The 19,924-nt window shown below is 37.5% G+C and overlaps 2 protein-coding genes across 2 annotated transcripts in view; one reads left to right on the top strand and one right to left on the bottom strand.

The window, feature by feature from the left end:
- pde3b (phosphodiesterase 3B) overlaps positions 1 to 11,317 on the bottom strand; it is a 28,825-nt gene extending 17,508 nt beyond the window's left edge. Inside the window, exon 1 of the mRNA XM_020938752.2 lies at positions 10,272 to 11,317. Coding sequence (XP_020794411.1) covers positions 10,272 to 11,159 — 888 coding nt within the window. The 5' untranslated portion in view covers positions 11,160 to 11,317. The remainder of the gene's footprint in view (positions 1 to 10,271) is intronic.
- Positions 11,318 to 12,168: 851 nt separating this feature from the next.
- copb1 (COPI coat complex subunit beta 1) lies at positions 12,169 to 18,839 on the top strand. The gene is made up of 22 exons (XM_020938828.2): positions 12,169 to 12,318; positions 13,374 to 13,525; positions 13,601 to 13,830; positions 13,907 to 14,076; positions 14,168 to 14,282; positions 14,382 to 14,474; positions 14,572 to 14,709; positions 14,793 to 14,912; positions 14,991 to 15,098; positions 15,176 to 15,322; positions 15,438 to 15,583; positions 15,879 to 15,975; positions 16,073 to 16,233; positions 16,312 to 16,432; positions 16,509 to 16,736; positions 16,968 to 17,147; positions 17,237 to 17,381; positions 17,463 to 17,582; positions 17,674 to 17,819; positions 17,928 to 18,017; positions 18,111 to 18,266; positions 18,594 to 18,839. The coding sequence occupies exons 2-22, from the start codon at positions 13,435 to 13,437 to the stop codon at positions 18,651 to 18,653; spliced, it is 2,862 nt and encodes a 953-aa protein (XP_020794487.1). The 5' UTR covers positions 12,169 to 12,318; positions 13,374 to 13,434; the 3' UTR covers positions 18,654 to 18,839.
- Positions 18,840 to 19,924: the final 1,085 nt, after the last annotated feature.

Genomic DNA, 19,924 nt, shown 5'->3' with positions numbered 1-19,924 from the left:
TATGGCTGTAGACCTCTCGATTAAAAGAACACAAGCATATCATTGTTGATTGGAGATGAGTTTCTGTATCAGTTAAAATGTGTTTACTTGCACAGCCCTATGTCCATGTTGAAAATGTTCATTCCCCTGAGGCATTTTCCAAAGCATTCTCAATACTTTTTTGTTTTTATTATTACTTTTTAAAGTTTAAAATTTAAAGTACTTTTCAACGACCCATTTAAACAATGAGCAGGCCCAGAGGCAGCTGGAGGCAGAGGCCTGGTTAAAACAGGAAGGCTCTACCTGATATGGACATAGAGTGCATCAGGGAGGCTCACAGCCTTGTAAGGGAACATCTGGTTTTATCATGGAATCAGCACAGGCTCCTCTCATAAACACAAGCTAACGCCTGAGCCCTACAGCACCAGCCAATAACAAGCAAGTGAACGCAGCACCATCCATCAGCCTCAGCCAGAGGAGGAGCAACCAGGAGAGAGGGAAGTAGGGAGAGAGGGACAGAGGGGGAAGAAAGAGAGGGAGAGACTGATAGATAGAAATGCAGAGTAAATCATTTCCAGTGAGGCGCTGACAGGCCTGGAGCAGCTCCACATCCTCACTCTGCTTTATGAATGACTTCTCAAAGTTGTTATTAAACTCTTCAAGTCAGGTCAAAGGTCAAAGACACTAATGTTCACTTTTAAACACCTTTACATCAATCATTCCAGTTGTACAACCTGCTCCGGGCTCCATTATACAAATCCAAGAGCATTAATAAAATAAAATATGAACTGCTAAAAAATAAAAAAATAAAAAAATCAGAAAACAAAAAATCATGCTGCAGTCTAAAACTACAGAGTTAAAAAGTTGTTTTCCATAAAACAGGGAATTTTAATTTTCCTAGATAATTGCAGTACTGGTATGACATTTTCATGCAGTGTATTTTAAATGTTTAATTGAGTCCTGCAATGGCGCATAGAACTACAACAGGAACTAAAAATACTACTGCAAAGCACCTGATGGTGATAAAGGGATGATTCATGACACTGCCCCAGGTCTTGACACAGGTGGGGGCTCCGGCGTTCTGCTGTTGGACATAGAAAAATATAACACAGATATACAGCTAGTGTACTCAGCACTGGAAACACATAGGTTATCACAAACTTGTTGCTATAAAATAGCACAACCCACTGCCCTTGTCAAACATATTTTATTGAACACGAGAGACAAAGTCAAACATAACTCTGGGGCATGGAGGAATCAACATGTTGCACTAGTAGCCGTGGTGCTATAGCTCTGCCTATATAAGCACAGGCACATGGCACACACTGGAGTATAAATACTGGAGCAGCAGCTGACAGTCGCCACAATCAACACAACAAACCCACGGCAGGTTTACTAAACACAGAGAAGCAGAGCAAAGGTGAGCTCTGCACTTCATAACACACTTGTCACTAATACAGTAGGGCTGTTCATGGTTACAGTCACTCCAAATAAACCCCACAGGAACATATACTGTACCTGGATTATACTTTGAGAACTATGGATATATACCGGTGTACTCTGTGTCAGTCCCAAGACTGGATAAAGGGAGAGTTATATCAGTAAACTAACCTAGAGCAAAACCAATGCCAAATCAATATGTAAATCACATATGGATGATTAACCTCAAGAAGGCTTAAATGTTAGTTCCTGAAACAATATATCGCATGATCTGATGCCTCGACTTTATTGACCAGAGTAATGTGAAACCTCCTATGGACTTAATGATGGAGCCAGCATGTATAGTCTGAAGGCCTATGCCCCAGGCCTCAGGCTGTGTATATGTATATGAAATGTATATGTGTGTATATGTGTATATATGAGGGTTAAAGTTGATCCAGTTGATCTTTTGATACAAGGTTGAGTACGGAAATGGAGGAGGGTCACACTGTAGCCATAAGTTTAAAATGCCAAGAGTGTGTGGACTTAGGAGGAAGCCATTTCAAAAGATGCTTTAACAGATCAAAACTGTCATAGCAAACAACACATATATATTCAGACTAAAGGTAGTTTATTATATACTATAGTGTTATAGTAGGAATATACCCCCTAAACCAGGCAGCACTTAAGTACAGGTACAAGCTTCTTCTTCTATGAAAATGTCCATCATTTATTTAGATGTTACCTTTGATTTGCACTGAAACATTGTTCTCATTAAAACAGATTTATAAAGCCAGATTAAAAAATAACCAATAATTCATATTACTATAGATGGTAATGGAAGATAAATAAAGAAGTTAAAGAAAACTGCAGTATAAAACAAGGTTGTAGTTTGACATTGCATCACTTCAATACTCAGTCTGTTTTTAGCACATTTCTTTTGTATTGCAAAAATATAATCAGATTATCTTTACTGGAAGAATAATCAAAAACAGAGAGAGGCAAAATGACAAAAATGACAAGATGAAAAAGACAAAATGGCTTTACCCTGTCAGTGGCTTAGGATAACTAGTACTTGTAATCAGGCCTGTTAACACTGTGACAATAATCTGTGGCCATATCCCAGAGTTTGGCCTCTTGTGAACAATACAGAGGACATGTGGTGTAATGAATCATAAAGTGTATGTGTGTGTGTGTGTGTGTGTGTGTGTGTGTGTGTGTGTGTATGTGTGTGCGTGTGTGTGTGTGTGTGTGTGTGTGCGTGTGTGTGTGTGTGTGTGCGTGCGCATATGTGTGTATGCGTGTGTGTGGCTAAACTACTAATGGATCAACCAAGTTTATCTACTCTAGCAAGATGTTTCCTAAGAATTAAAGTTCCATGCACACAATGTAACTTATTAACCTACATTTGCAACGTCCCGCTTGAAAAATTGAAGCGGTAAACAAAGACATCAATTTAGTGACTGCCCTGGTCAGTTCAAGCAGTTCAGATTTCACGTAAGGTCACTAAACGAGGACGAAATGGAGGGGGGTAGAGAGGAGGACGACGAAGTCTGGGAATTGATTACATGAACAATAGAAAGAAAAAGAGCTTTGTGGAAAGAGCCCGAACGTAAAAGAAAAGTTCAAAATTATTTGAAAATAGCTTGGAGACGTTGAGAGTTGGGGTCTCCGACTTGTGCGTGCCTTGTGGGCGGGGCTATGGTGAAAAAGAAAAGAACAGGCAGTAACAGAGTAAAGAAAAGTGGTAGGGGGTGGGGACTGACCAGCTTCTCTCCTAAAATGACCCAAACCTTATTGTTTTCAAGTATATACTTATATCACTGTATAGTCTGATGTATAAATCAAAGTGGGTAATTGAAAATGGCAAATGAGTTTGTCGAAGCTGGGATTTTCATTGCAGTGACTAATAGTGGTTCACAGTTTTGCCCTTTTCAGTGGGATCTGCCCTCAGCTGCTAAACACACACAAGCCCTCCTCTGTAGCTGCAGCTGACGTCAACCGTCACTTAGCAACCGCCTTTTGGTGTAAAAGCAGCAGTGCTGACACCGTTTTCAAAAGAGAGACAGAGAAAGAGCCAAAGAAATTCAGAGAAACCAGAGCAGATAGAGAACAAGAAAGAATAGAGCAGAGAGGAGAGAGGAGTCTGTGCTCCAAACAGTGTACGTGTGTGTTACAGATAAATTAGGAAACGTAAACCATGTCACTCGCACACTTTACATTTGGACTGGACACTTTTATATGTCCCTTTAAGGCAAATGGAAAACTATGAGGCTATGTAAACTCATCTGGAGACAATTAACAGCCTGTAAATGATTAAAAGTATGTAGACAATTACACAGAAATGGGAAAATCTAGCATGCTGTTCATCACATTTTCTTCTTTCCACTTTGCAATTACATTTGGTAAGAATCACTGTCTGCCACAGCTCATGATTTAATAGAAAATCATCTCTCTCTGGCTCTTTTTAAACGCCTGCGACTGAGCACAGAAAACAGACGACCCAAAGTTCAACAACCTCATCGTGAACTGAAAAGTCAAGCACAGTTTGCATGGTGGGTCTCGCACTAACTCGTAACTCACACAATCTGGGCTCATGCAAGACATTTCTGTACTTTTGTTTTTACTTTAAAATGCTTTTATTGCATTTGTTTGTTTGTGTTGCATGATGAGTGAAATGTACATGTAATAAGATAAACAGTTTATTTATATTTGTATTAATTAACATTATTATTGTGATGCTTAAAAACAGCATTCAGTCAGTGTTCTCAACCGAACCAGAGGACTAACTATCACTCATCACTCACTCGCCACTCATTTTATATTTATTTATTTATTTATTTAATTTTTATTTATATTTATATATTTATTTATGCGGCCAAAAGGCTATCTTTAATATAAAATAAAATCTTTCTAGAATCTTTGTGTACTAATTCCAAGTTTCACTACAGATTTTTGTAGTTAATACGTATTTTAAAGTAGCACGAAAAAATACAAAAGGCACTTTAGTACTCCCCTCAGGTAACTAAATGTTACTTAGATACCAATAGAACAAAAGAGTATGTGACCATAGTATCTGTAAGAATGAGATACTGAATGCCTTATATGCACACAAAATATGCACAAAAACAGTCTAGTCCTTGAACCAAGTTACCATACTTGACAATGACAGCTGTAAAACAGGATCACAAAAAACACACAGAGGTGCATTTTGTAATACAAGCAAGAGCATTAAATACAATAAAACAAGGAAGTGTAAAATATCAGAAACAAAAAAAGTACAGCAAAAGTGAAGAACTAAAGGTTTAGTAATTCGTTGGTGTGCCCTCCTTTGATTGAGCCTCATCAGACACTGCAGCTCTGGTAGACCTATCATGAAAACTTAAGAGCTGCAAGCTAATTGCTGGTGATCATGACGCACACGGGTTTCCATGGCGACATGAGTTTTGGAGTAGGCTCCAGCATTTCCTCATCTGTTTGCACTCACAGCAGCAGGCTGACAATGCAGCCGCTGCATCCTGTTTCAGCCTGCACCGCCAAGCACGCGGAGCCTACTCCACTTAACCCTATCTACTGCTCCCAGATGAAAAATTAAAGCCAGGACTGACCTGACAGGAAATTGAGATTTACATTATTCACAGACATCTCAGGCTTTGTTACAGTAGCCCGCGCCCCAAAGAGGCCACATTTTACAGGGTTTTCAGGGCAGCACTCCCACCACAAACCATAAACAAGCCTACTTCAATGAATGCTTAAGCATCATTTATATATCTAAACTACTAAGCTACAAAAGCCATCTGTTCCTTTTCTAAGTACACTAGTAAAAAGTACACACAGCATCCATTTTCAGATCACTATTGTTAGTATATTAAACTAATATAAGAATACAATGTACCAATAAATACACAAATACATTCTGTCCTTTTTTCAAGAAACTAATTTATCCTAAACTCTGAGTTGAGCTCATCTCACAATTAACAGTGTCTGTTTCACTGAGCATTAATCTAAAACCTGGGCCAGTCACCACAGTAACTGTGAATTAACCTGGTCCAGAGCAGGATTTATTCCTCTCACCCAGAGTTTAGTCACAGTCTAAAGCTGAATGAGAGCTCTGATTGGACAGTTCACTTCCTCTTTCACACAACCACTGGGGGGAAAGTTAAAAACAGGATTAATGTAACCGGCGAGTCATCAGGGCAGGATAATGAGGATTCAACTTTTATAATGTAAATACATTTTTCACTTTCAGTAAATGAATACTTATAATATCCTTTCATGATACTTAACAGATTACTTTTATCAAGTTTCTTTGTTTGATGTCATGAAAAATTTGCTTCAACATAAAAAAAAGATTAACATGACACTGTGTGAAAAACTTTTGGGACTGTTACGTGATGATGTCATCAACTTGACTTTGGCTACTTTCAGACCCAATGAAATTAGCTTCGGGCTTTGTATAATGCTGTGTATAAAAAATGCTTTGTATAAAAAATATATATAAATCAATAAAAAGAAACAAAGGTGATATGTGTACTCAAGTTTACCACTGGAGAGGATTTTCAGACATAAATTATGCCCTGATGCCTTGTCCCAGTTTGTGTTAGTGTCTATGGAACCTTGAATGTTTGGACCCAAACAACTGTGACGATGTCACACTCAACAATCCCATAATGTTAATTAACATGGCATCATGTGATGAAAAAATAAATAAAAAATACACAACTATCTCTGTGTTTTGTAAGCTTCTAAATACAATAATACGAAGAGACTAATGTAAATGTAATAATTTTATAATTATTTATTACTTGCTATTACTGTATTTATAACTTGCTTGTCCATAGTCACATGACTTCTTATTCCTCTAATATGCTAGTCTCCTCTGGTTTATTGTTGCCATGGTGCATCCTATTTTCTGTGCTTCATTGAGCATGGATTTCCTCCTCAGCCAAACTCAAGGTAAATAAGATTTAAGATTTTGGGTTAAGATTTAAAGGCAAAAAATCAAACTATTTTGTGAAAGAAAAAAAAATGAAACAAGTTAATAGTTTATATATATATATATATATATATATATATATATATATATATATATATATTCCTTTTTTAATTAATGTAAACATATCACAGCTGGTTGATTTAATCACTTGCGGTACATATTGTAATTTACTGATCACTGCCTTCCTTCATATTGGACACAAGATTTTTGTTTTGTTTTTCTCTTTTTGGCTCTAACTGTGTGTGAGCTATTTTTTTTAATCTAAAATAAAAAATAAGGGAAATTTTTAACTTCAACAACACCGTTGTTGCACAGCTGAATACAGTTTTGCAATGCTGGTAACAGGTATAACCCCAGTGCCTCCGTCTGTAAAGCATACTGTCTTTGGGCTCTCGGCTCCTCTGCTCTCTGCTGGGGGCACACTCTATATTGTACAGGGCCATTAATAAGACTTGGCATTTTTTTTCTTCTTTGCCATCACCATGAGGTACGTCACTGGGCTGTGACGTCAATGTTATATCATTCCACATGGCTTCAGTGCGAGCGAACGTGACAGCTGAGCGCAGCGCGGGCTCCTGCTCCTCTGCAGTCTGTGCCTCTGTACGGCCAGTTAAGTGTTATTCAGGCCTGCCCCTCCTCTCTCCTCACAGGAGAGTCCACACACAAGACAGGCCTGCCCCGGGCCCAGCGCTAATGGAAGCTTCTCTATTAGGATGTGCATCAGGCTTTTTACAACCAAAAAACCACATTCAAATCATTTTACTACTACTACTACTGTACAATGACCAACTCATGTACATTGAAAACAAAAGGATATATTTTTCTGAGCAAAAGATTTGGATGGATATTTACCTAAAAGACAAATAATGGTAAAATACTGTAAGAATATCTTAGAGCAATGCCTAAAGACAATTTATAGTTATATAGAGTGGTAGTATCAAGAAACACTGTCTTAAGTTACTCTACTGACAATAGTTACACACAATTAAAGCTGAGTGTTCAGAGTTGTAATACGGTCTTCTCTCTCTCCAAACTTCACCTTTCAGAGCTGTAGTGCACTGCTCCTCTCTCATGTATGTCTGACTTTACCATAAAGTGCCATCCTGCAATCACTTCTGCCTTATTAAGCATCACATGACCGCACTGACAATATTTATCTATATGTTCCTATGCATCCCTTATCTTACTCCAGTTTCACCGTCTTAGCAGTGAGAGCTGGAACAACATCCGTGCAGTTTAGATGGAAGTGGTTATGCTAAACATTCTCCTTCTTGCACTATTGTTGCATTATGAGTAAACAGTCTAGTGCTGTGGCGACCATTGCACTACAAAACATCAGTGCTCATAAAATGCATGGTAATGGTAATTGCAACCAAAAACTGTGAAAGAAATGGAAAAATATGCACAAATACAAAAAAGTTGTTTTACTTCTCATACTGGTGGTACTTCGTGGCTTGTGCAGACTAAAGCCCAGTGGACAAGATACTTGCAATTTTATTGTTGGAAATGATGACTGGATTTCAACAGGGCTTTCACAACACTCAATGTTAAATGTGAAATCAACAATAACAACAATAATAATAATTTGAAACTGATACATTAATATTATTTTAGATCAGGCATCTCCAGTAAAGTTGGCTGGTTTACACTGGTTAAATGTTTGCAAAAAAAGTAATTGTACATCTCAGCAACTGATTAAAACTTCAATCCCTTTACAATAGCCCTTGTTCTTTTGTGAAAATTTAAAAAACACATTAACAGGTCTGTCCCTAAGGTTTCAGTCTATTTTTTGTTTCAGGTTTTCATGGTTTTCATTTGAATAAAACAACATAATATTTTATTGAAGTGACGGTGAACATCTAACAGAACAGTCCTGTTTGGGCGATGGGCTCCTGTTAATGTGTACAAATAGGAAGACCATGTGTAACATCAGCACTGGACCCTGCAGTGACTCCTCCTTTCAGCCCTGTGACCTAGAGGAAGAAGTCAACAATATTTATGATTTCAAAAACATATCTACCTGGTACAAGGAGCCAATGTGGTATAGTAAGAAAACAAAAGTGACATTGCGAGTGGTGAGACTGCAAGTCCACAGTGCCTCGCCAAACACTGGTGAACAATAATGTTTTTGTTTTTAGTTTTTATCCTTTAACAATAATATAAAAAAACAAACTATGAACCAGCATTTCATTGCAATATGTGTATCATGCCATTACTGTATAATGACTATACACATAAACAAGGACAGAAAACACTGCTTTCTCCATTAAGCATACAGCTGCAAACGTCAAATCCAATATGTAGTATTTCCAAAAAAGTAGAATAGAAAATTAATTCAAATATATATTTATTTAATTTGTATTTTGCTATTTGTATGTGATTTGTTTATCACATTTTTTATTTTTATTTTTTTAAGAGTAAGCCCATCTGGCCGTCATCATTTTCACATAAACATAGAACATGTGAGTGAAGTATCTTGCCCAAAAACTTAATGACAGCATGCACTGACTGGAAGTATAATGCACAGTGTGCATGAATAGGCCTTGAACTCCATAGCTAATATAGTAATAGTCTGCAATGATGTTGAAAACAACTACTGGAAACAACTCAACTAAAAAAGTACAATTTAGTTGTGCCAAGGACACAAACAATGTGTCCAGAATACGCTGGAGAATTACATGTTACTTTATTAGGAGCAATGTTTCAAAAAGCCCAAACCATCCAGCAAACAGTGCAGGTTTCTACAACTACATAGTCACCACAAGGGCTGAGCGATAGTGACACAAACGGATATCTACATATGTTCTTATTATACTGTCTGATAACAAGCAGTTTAAGGTTCTAGTATTGATTTTAAAATGAACTACGAGAGAAACATAACACATCTTTTGCTTATCTTTAACTGACACAGGTTTTTATTTTAAACAATTATATTATAATTTAAGACAACTTAAAATCTACAATTTTAATATAATTTTCCCCTGTATTTCCAAACCCTGGTCATTACTCAGTAAAGGTATGGATGTGATTTTATTTTAATAAAGTAAAAGCGGGCTCTCTGGTCGTGCGAGCTGAGGTACTGCATGTAAACAAACTGGTTTAGGAGCATGTGCCATGGCGCAATGACAAGTCTAAGACAACTCTCAAATCATTTCACTTTTTTAAAGCTTTAGTCATCTGAAATTTAACCATACACCAAACGAAGACATTTTGACTGAAATAAATCTGCTCCTGCTGTGTTCCAGGTAGGCCTACATGCTAGTCATAACAATGAAGTTTATTCTGGAAGTGCACTTTTAGCTCAAATCCTGATGTAGAGTCGATTTAGACCTAATTTCATCAAGTTTTAGCCTTCTTTAATCCTCTTTTTTCTCTGTTAAACATTTCTTTATGAATGTAATTTAGGATAAGTTAGCATAGAGCTGAGCAAACACTTTTCAAAGTTATGATTTGGTGTGAAAAGTTGTGACCAAAGGTGCTAGGCAAAATGAGTGTCTTTGTCATTTAGTTTACAGTAAAAAACAAACAAACAAACAAAAACAAAAACAATAACAACAAACATTAGAGAGTTATTAAGGGAGTTATTACAAGGTATCTCATGATTATTTTGTAAATATAGGTATTTGCAAGTAGCCTAATTTCATATTTAGGAAGTTTTAGCATTATGTTGCTGAATACACATAATGTTCAAATGTGTGAGTACAATAAAGCAAAAGAGAAAAAATCATAAAGATTCAGGCCATGTGGATCTTTTAATCTTGGGGCAGGAGCTTAATTCATTGTATTTTTAAATAGCCTAAAGTAATCACTTAGGCTGCGTAAGCTGAACATAGCCTACAGGAGGACTGGGCATTAGTGTGCTGCATGTGAGACCTACCTGTTCCCGTGATATACAGGGCAGTGATGGTCTGCGGGGCATTTTACAGCTGCCATAGTAGCTGGTGGAGGTTTCTCCCAGAGAGACGCAGCTGGAGCGTCTTCTAGGCCGGATAACAGGCACCTTCTCATCCGTGCTGGGGCTGCCGCAGGTCGCCTCCCTCGCAGGGTAGAAGCGGTCAAAACACAGCCCCAGAAGAGAGCCGCAGAAGCCGGCGAAGCAGGCGAACAGCGGCCTCAGGAGCACTGGCAGTCCGCTCAAACTTGTGAAAGAGGCGAGCCAAACAACACTGGCGAAGACCAGTATGAGCACACTGTGTTTAAGTTTGAGAGTGGGCACGAGTGTGAGTAGACCCACACATCCTAACACGAATAACAACCTGCCCACCATTTGTATCTGGTGCTGCTCTTCTCCCCATTGCAGAAACCGCAAAACCAAAAAATCCCCGAGGTAGCACGATGCTGGCAGTGACAGGAGCCAACATTTACTACTTTCTTTCTTTTTCCGTCTCAAATAAAATGTTAAAAAGAAAAAGGCGCATCCTATACTAAATAAAGGACTAACTGACTGAGAGAACCCCGACAAAAAAGTCCTCAAATCCCAGAACGAGTCACTTTGCAAGCTCCTGGATATGACAAACGAAAGCGCAAAGAACACAAACGCGCCCACATACACAGCGGAGACCTTTAACACTTTGGAATTCAGTATGTCTTCATTGCAAAAGCTGCACAGGTTGAACAAAAATCCCCTTTGCTGGTCTTGTTTTAGGGGGGTGACGCAGCTCTTCACATAGCCGTTCCTGAAAGCCTCGGAGCTGTTTACACTTCCAACGCGGTCGTGGTGCCGTAGTTTACCGTGCAGGAGTTCTCCGTCCTCCCGTGCAGCCATGACTCGACCGATCGGTCCTCTTCCCCGCACGAAAGCCCCCCTCTTCTGCTATTCACGCCGTATTAGCGCTCAACTACATGACAGCAAACGCACTCCATGGTCACCCAAACGTGCTCCACCACTTGGACTAAAGAAAGAAGGTGAGATGTTGTTTTTACAGAACTGGGACTCCCTGTCGCCCCCCACGGGCCACAATTCAGTCTTGCACTTATATTGTTCTCTGTCACATTGTAAGTTATAGTAAGGTAATAAACAGAAGGCCTACTCTTGAGACAAAAATGTGCAGCTGTAAAAGGCAGCTTTATCCAAAGTAAAACAATAGCTAAGACGCAATGTCTGTCGTTCACTTAATGAATAAGTCAGGATCCTAATGTAGGTTCAAAGCTACTTAAATACCAGCACAATTTATAGAAAGAAAAAAAAAATACCTTCAAGATTTAAATCTGACTGTAGTTGGCAGTAATGATACACGCGATATAAGTTTTTCTTTTTCAAATCAATTAAAAAACCTTTTTGAGTTTCTTTCTCAATTGAAATGAGTACTTTCCCATATGCCCACTAGAGGGTATCACAAACCATTCATCTGGGTCAAGTTAGGCTAGAATCCAAATGCACATTAAAATTATTTAATTTTCTTCTAAAACAAATAACAGGTTATTTATTTTAAGCCATGGTTAATGATTTTTATACACACACATAAACATTTGGAAGTTTAATAGAAAAGCTTATTGCAAAAAGAGATGCTGCTGGCAACACAATAATAGAAATCTATTAGGTTTTTGCACATAGGCCTATGTTTTAATGTTTTAATTTGTTATTTATTTATATATATATATATATATATATATATATATATATATATATATATATATATATATATATATATATATATATATATATATATATATATATATATATATATATATATATATATATATATATACTTTTATCATTATATTGTGAAGAGAAAAAAAATGCCTCAATTTTTGTCCCTCGCGGCGCGCTGTAGTACTGATGTGGCTCAGGAGGTAATCTTCCACGTCACGAGGAAGTGGAGAGGAGAGCCGCAGCTCGTCTGAACACTCACTCAGCTTTTCACACATGTAAATACTAATACAAGGCTCTGATAGCTTCCAGAGGATACTAGCTGTGCATTTTGGTAAGACATGTTATCTTTTTGTTCCTAATACGCAGTTTCTCTTTCCCGATCTGTGTTTAACTTGAGCTAGCCGATGTACTGTCCTCCATTTCATTGATGGCCTTTGCAGAGGCTAAGTTGTTTTGCGCTAGCATTTAGCTTATGGCTTATATTGTAGTAAGTGATCAAACTCCTACAGATGTGTTACTTGAACTCATATGACATGTGACTTTGTGCCTTTGTGCGTTTAAACAACCGATTGTCACTGCGGCCGGGTTTTTAAACGCATAATATGGACTCAGATGCTACGTGTCAGATTCCGTCAATGCTACACAGTTGTTTGATAGAGCAGGGTGACTAGACGTCCTTATTTACCCGGGACAGTCTCAGTTTTGAGCCCTGTGTCCCCTGTCCCAGCAGTTTTTTATGCAAAACCAGTGATTTGTCCCAGTTTTTTTTTTTTTTTTTTTTTTTTTTTTTTTCCCTATGATAGTTATTTTCTTATGTGTTATCCACCCGTCTTCTATGCAGGGTTCCCAATCGAAATATTATTTGAAAAGTCATGGAATTTAATATCTCTTTCACGCAACTACATCGTTCTGTTAAGTTATCATTAGGCTTTTATGATTATTTCCGAACGTATGCAGCTGTTGTTTAAAAGATACTACAATAAATGCATTGACAGTATTTTGAATGTTAAAAAAACTATAATACCATAAGATGAGTGGAAAGGGTTAACATTTCAGATTTAGCCTTAAAAGTATGCAAAATTTTACACACATAGAATGCTGTAAAATTCACTTTAGGTCATGAAGAAATGGAAAAGTTTTGAAATTTTGTCAGTGAAAAAGAGTGGGAACCCTGTCTATGTCTTCCTTTTGGATTTGAGATATCTGTTGCAATGGCAAATGTCATTATATGCTTAAAAAGCAAAACACGTTTTTCTGGCCCCAAAACATTTCTCGGCTATTTGATAACGTAATGTCCCACTATGCTAGACTTTACATTATGCTGTATAATGATAATTTAATGCATTTTTATTGCAGTTTGTAACCTATTTCTTTTGTCTTGCTCAGATGTTCTGTCTCCCTCCACTATTGTGAATCTATATAAGGAATTAAGTTTAGTAGCAGCAAGATGACAGCTGCAGAAAACGTTTGCTACACCCTGATCAATGTCACTTCTGATTCAGAGCCTCCCTCTGAAGTCAGCCTCAAAACTGACTTGGGTAACTATTGGACTACTAGTTAAAAGTGAGGTAATGTACAGAACTGTGCCTGATTGTAGTAATTTGTATTTGCAGAAAAAGGGGAGATCAAGGCAAAAACTGAAGCACTAAAGAAAGTCATCATTATGATACTGAATGGCGAGAAACTACCTGGACTTCTCATGACGATCATCCGTTTTGTCTTGCCACTTCAAGACCACACAATCAAAAAGTTGCTTCTTGTCTTCTGGGAAATCGTTCCTAAAACGACTCCTGATGGCAAGTTGCTTCAGGAGATGATTTTAGTCTGTGATGCCTACAGAAAGGTATATTTGGTATATTACAATGTTAATTTGTGAAGTGTAAAAGTATTTATTAAGTGTGTCTTGTTGAATTCTGCAGGACCTGCAGCATCCCAATGAGTTCATCCGTGGGTCTACGCTGCGCTTCCTGTGCAAACTGAAGGAGTCTGAGCTGCTTGAGCCTCTAATGCCAGCCATTCGTGCCTGCCTTGAACATCGTCACAGCTATGTCCGCCGCAATGCAGTCCTGGCTATTTACACTATCTACAGGTACGCCCAGTGTCCATTGTTTCTTGTTATTTGTTCACTGTAAAACTATAGAGATAAGTTGTATAACAGTACTCACTTGATTTTGTTATAGGAACTTTGAACACCTCATCCCAGATGCCCCAGAACTCATTCACGATTTTCTTGTGAATGAAAAAGACGCAAGCTGTAAAAGAAATGCTTTTATGATGTTGATTCATGCTGACCAGGCATGTAATATTTTGTATTCATATTGCCAAGTATTTATATTTTATATGTGTCCTCTAATAATTTCTCTATTTGTGCTTATGTCACACTTGTTTTTACAGGACAGGGCCTTGGATTACCTCAGCACTTGTATTGATCAAGTCCATACCTTTGGTGACATTCTTCAGCTTGTTATTGTGGAACTGATTTACAAAGTACGTAAAGGGGTTGTGGTTTGTTTAAAAAGTTAGATTATGTCTAACAATAGAACCTAATATCTATTTCAAATCTTTTTTGTTAACCAATTTCTAGGTCTGTCATGCAAACCCCTCTGAGCGGGCCAGATTTATCCGATGTATCTACAATTTGCTTCAGTCCTCAAGTCCAGCTGTTAAATATGAGGCAGCTGGTACTCTTGTAACCCTTTCAAGCGCCCCGACAGCTATTAAAGTACACAGCACAGATTTTTTTCCTGCAATTATTTAAATACTTGTTCTAGCATTTGTACAATGTCTTACAAACTTTTTTTCCAGGCTGCTGCCCAGTGCTACATTGATTTGATCATAAAAGAAAGTGACAACAATGTGAAACTGATTGTCCTTGATCGTCTGATTGAACTTAAAGAGCATCCCACTCATGAACGTGTACTTCAGGTACTTTTTGCCTTTTCTTTTTTGATGCTGCAGTGAGTTGATTTCTGATCTTAATTTGGTTTTAATCCTTGACTTCAGGACCTTGTGATGGATATATTGCGTGTTCTCACCACCCCTGACCTGGAAGTGAGGAAGAAGACCTTGCAGCTGGCACTGGACCTTGTCTCATCACGCAATGTTGAAGAGGTATGTTTTTTGTTGTTTGTGTAGTTAGTTCTATATCTTTGAATACATTGCATTCTTTACAATGATTTATGTTTTAGCTGGTGATAGTTTTGAAGAAAGAGGTGATCAAAACAAATAATGTAACTGAACACGAAGATACAGATAAGTACAGGCAGCTGTTGGTGCGCACTCTTCACTCATGCAGTGTACGCTTCCCAGACATGGCGGCCAACGTTATACCAGTGGTGAGTCAAATTAAACAGACCGAAATGAATCCATGCTTTTTAGACCGACATAGCAAAAGTTTATATGTTTATTTAATAGGAAAATATCTCAATGTGTGTGTTTTGTGGTTTACAGCTGATGGAATTCCTAAGTGACACTAATGAGGCGGCTGCTGCTGATGTACTGGAGTTTGTGCGAGAAGCTATTCAGAGATTTGACAACCTGAGGCCCCTCATCATTGAGAAGATGTTGGAGGTTTTCCATGCCATCAAAACTGTAAAGTAAGCAACACATACATGAGCACATGAGAAACATTAATCATGAATATAATTTGTTAGTACATTATAAAAGGCCATGCACGGGTCATATTGTACTATTTTACAAACAATGATTACATGCATAAAAAAATATGTGTGAGAAACATAATATATATATTATTGTGTAGATAGCACACTTCTACATCTCATTGATTTCTTGCATTTCTTCAAGCACTGTAGTTGTAACATTGCCATTGTGTCATAGACTGTATTATTGGTGTACTATTTAGTGATCATGTTAAATTCTTGTGTCCTAAAGAATTTACAGAGGGGCCCTATGGATACTGGGAGAGTACTGCAGCACAAAGGACGATATTCAGAGTGTGATGACAGAGGTCCGCAGGTCTTTGGGAGAGGTTGGTTTTTGCTGGCATTAATTAACTTGTATATCATAAATAAATATATAATATTAAACAATGGTGAGAACCACCTGACTATGATTTGAATTTACAGATCCCCATAGTAGAGAATGAAATTAAGAAAGAAACAGGAGAGGTTAAACCTGAAGATGAAGTGAGTGCAGCACCAGCTCAGAAACTTGTAACAGAAATGGGAACATACGTGACCCAAAGTGCCCTCAGCTCCTCCAGGCCGTCCAAGAAAGAGGAAGACAGGTAAAATTGCCATTTGTTTTCTTTCGCTTTAAGCAGTCATCTAAAATTGTTTAAAAATACATGGCCTATATTTTATAGGCCTCCACTTCGTGGTTTCTTGATGGATGGAGACTTCTACGTGGCTGCTTCTTTGGCCACCACGCTAACAAAACTAGCTTTACGTTACGTTGACATTGTTCAAGACAAAAAGAAACAGAATGTAAGTAAATTAAATCCTTGCTCGATTTATTTACATATTCATTAACAACACTCACTTTGTGATTCTGTTTTTTTAGTCTTTTGTTGCAGAATCCATGCTGATCATGGTCACTGTGCTGCACCTGGGCAAGTCGTCTCTGCCTAAAAAGCCAATTACAGATGATGATGTGGACCGCATCTCACTGTGCCTGAAGGTGCTGTCAGAGTGCTCGCCGCTCATGAACGACATTTTCAATAAGGAGTGCCGCAAATCCCTGTCCCACATGCTGACTGTCAGACTGGAGGAGGAGAAGCTGTCACAAAAGGTAACAGTATTTGAACTCAGCACTTAACCTCCTGCCAGCAGTCACAACAGGAAAGCACAGTGTAAACAACTCAATTGTGTTTTGATATTTTTTGGTTTGAAGCCAGTGCACTGTTATTGTGTATTACTGTTTTCTTTTATTAGATGAAATATTATTATTTGTTATTGTTATTTCTTTGCTATTTCTCTGCTGTTGTTATTTCTATATTTTTTTATCTTCCCTTCTCTACAGAAAGAATCTGAGAAACGTAATGTGACAGTACAAGCAGACGACCCGATCTCATTTATGCAGCTCACAGCCAAAAATGAGATGACTTCTAAAGAGGACCAGTTCCAGCTCAGTCTTTTGGCCGCTATGGGGAACACTCAGAGGAAGGAAGCAGCAGATCCACTTGCTTCAAAACTCAACAAGGTTTAGAGATCTCACTAACCTTAACATCACAGATTTTTATGAAGTTATTCTTGGATGGGCTCATGATTAATTGTTTGTGTATATCTCAGGTCACTCAGCTAACAGGCTTTTCAGACCCAGTATATGCTGAAGCCTATGTTCATGTTAATCAGTATGACATTGTCCTTGATGTGCTCGTCGTTAACCAAACCAGTGACACTCTTCAAAACTGTACTCTGGAGCTTGCAACATTAGGTATTAGTCTAGTCCTCATTTACACCTGTTAGACTATTTGTCTAATCAGCACACTTTGATTGTCATTTCTACTTGTTACAGGCGATCTCAAATTAGTTGAAAAACCATCTCCACTAACTCTGGCTCCACACGATTTTGCCAACATTAAGGCTAATGTTAAGGTGGCCTCAACAGAGAATGGCATCATATTTGGAAATATCGGTATTTCTTTTTCTTTGAATAAATGGTAGCTGAGAATTATTTACACATACAACATACAAATTTCAAATCTCTTTTGTATTTTTATCCACAGTGTATGATGTGTCGGGTGCTGCCAGTGACAGAAACTGCGTTGTCCTCAGTGATATTCACATTGATATCATGGATTACATCCAACCGGCCTCATGTACTGATGCAGAGTTCAGGCAAATGTGGGCAGAGTTTGAATGGGAAAACAAGGTAATATTTTTTATTGCTTATAAAATATTTCATTTTGTATCAGAAAACTTACTTTAAAATGTAATTCGTTAAAATAACCATCCTTTTTTTTTTTTTTTTTAAAAACAGGTGACAGTGAATACCAACATTACTGATCTCAATGAGTACCTTCAACATATCCTCAAGTCCACTAACATGAAATGCTTGACTCCTGAAAAGGTTTGTAGTCTTACAGTGATACAGAGAGATGAGGTTGTTTGCTTGGGAATTAGTATTGCAGACTATATCAGTATCATGTTATTTTTTCCCCAGGCCCTCTCTGGTTTCTGTGGCTTTATGGCAGCAAATCTTTATGCTCGCTCCATCTTCGGTGAAGATGCCCTGGCTAATGTGAGCATTGAGAAGCCCATTCACCTAGGGCCAGATGCACCTGTCAATGGTCACATCCGCATCAGAGCCAAAAGCCAGGTAGGTCTCAGCTGCTGCTTCACCTGCTCTCACTAGCCATTATCTTTATATGCCCATAATAAATATGCTCCAAAATGTTATTTTCACATGTTTAAGAGTAAGTAGTTTTATTCATAATTATTTTTGAATGAGAAATAGTCATACATTTGGTTTAGATTGGTTTTAGAGCTGAAACGTTTATCTAGGTAAAAACATTTCTTACTACAGTCCTTGTCTTAAGTAAATGGATATACTTAAATTTTTTTTCTTCTATCTATCAGGCTAACAGTGAAACATTATTTAATTTATCTTCTATATTCATCCATTTTAACCCATACTGTTTTACAGGGTATGGCCTTGAGTCTTGGTGATAAAATTAATCTCTCCCAGAAGAAGACAAATGTCTGAAGCAACTCTGCGCTGTAAAGTCACAGATTTGTGTTGTATCTCAGTCTTTATTCACAGATTATTAAGAACATTTGATCATTTGCTTCTGTGCTTTTTTACTATTGTCTAAAACCTTCACTCTGTAATTTACTTGTCCAAGCTTTTCTTCATTTATCATTTACAATAAACATGTATGAATGCACAATACTATGGACTTTGTCTAAATAATATTTATATAATATATATGCAGTCTCATCTAGATTCTGGACATTTGAGTAAATATGCAAAATATAGCATTATATTTAAACAAATGACATGCCACCTGATGATAGACTGCCATATACCATGGTGATCATTTCCCAGCTCAGTGCAGTTCTGGGAATACGGAAGTCAGGATCACTATAATTCAAATGTGTCAGAAAAGGTGAGTTGAAGGCTGAGGTAGATTTAAGATCTGAGTAAATGTTGTGAAACAAAGAAGTGGAATTGTCTTAAGTCTGCATACAATGGTGGCAGTTGACTTAATATGATTTCCTTAAAAAAATACTCCATTTAACACTATGCACTATAGTTTTAATAATAACATATTTTCTTAACTATTAATAATAGTTATATATTTAAATAATTATGATTGGCTCTGTTTCTTCCTCAATGGTTAGATCAGTAGTTACATTTCTATATGTTTTTCATTGCCAGATTGTTATTGCATCAACGACATAATGCAAAAGAAATCAAGGATGTAGCCTATAGCAAGCCTTTATTGGACACTAGATGGCGCCTCAGAAGTCAGAGACTCTACAGTAATTTAGCAGGTTTACATCTGTCATGACAACACCGCCTCTATACCTGAGTCATAAAGCCATAAAAAAAATCTAACGTTTCATCATAACTACAGAGTCACACTAGGCTGATATAACTATGAGATGCACTATATACCACTTTATAGAGTGGATTTTCCTTACAAAAGTATGTAAGGAATGCTCAGTTTTGAGGGATATGCCTAAATGTAATTTTATTATAACAAAAATAGCTGACCCTTCTTAAAATTGTGTCTGAACAATAAAAAAAATAACAAATAAATAAATAAATAAAACTAAAGGATTATGAAGGCAGAGATAGGCCCTTGCCTCAAAACAGTAGTTTCTAGTAAACACTTTTTAGCTTAGCCTATAGCTCATACTAGACAATATTATATTATGATAAAGCATTTCTAAAGTGACACTGATAATTACTGGTGGTCTATTATAGACTGCCAATAGGAGTGTGTGTAACAAATAGGGAAGTGGAAATGC

The sequence above is a fragment of the Boleophthalmus pectinirostris genome, unplaced genomic scaffold (genome assembly GCF_026225935.1).
Source record: "Boleophthalmus pectinirostris isolate CB_2022bp ecotype Guang Dong unplaced genomic scaffold, ASM2622593v1 HiC_scaffold_19, whole genome shotgun sequence".
Classification (NCBI taxonomy): Eukaryota; Metazoa; Chordata; class Actinopteri; order Gobiiformes; family Gobiidae; genus Boleophthalmus; species Boleophthalmus pectinirostris.
This window is presented reverse-complemented; position numbering and strand designations above follow the sequence as displayed.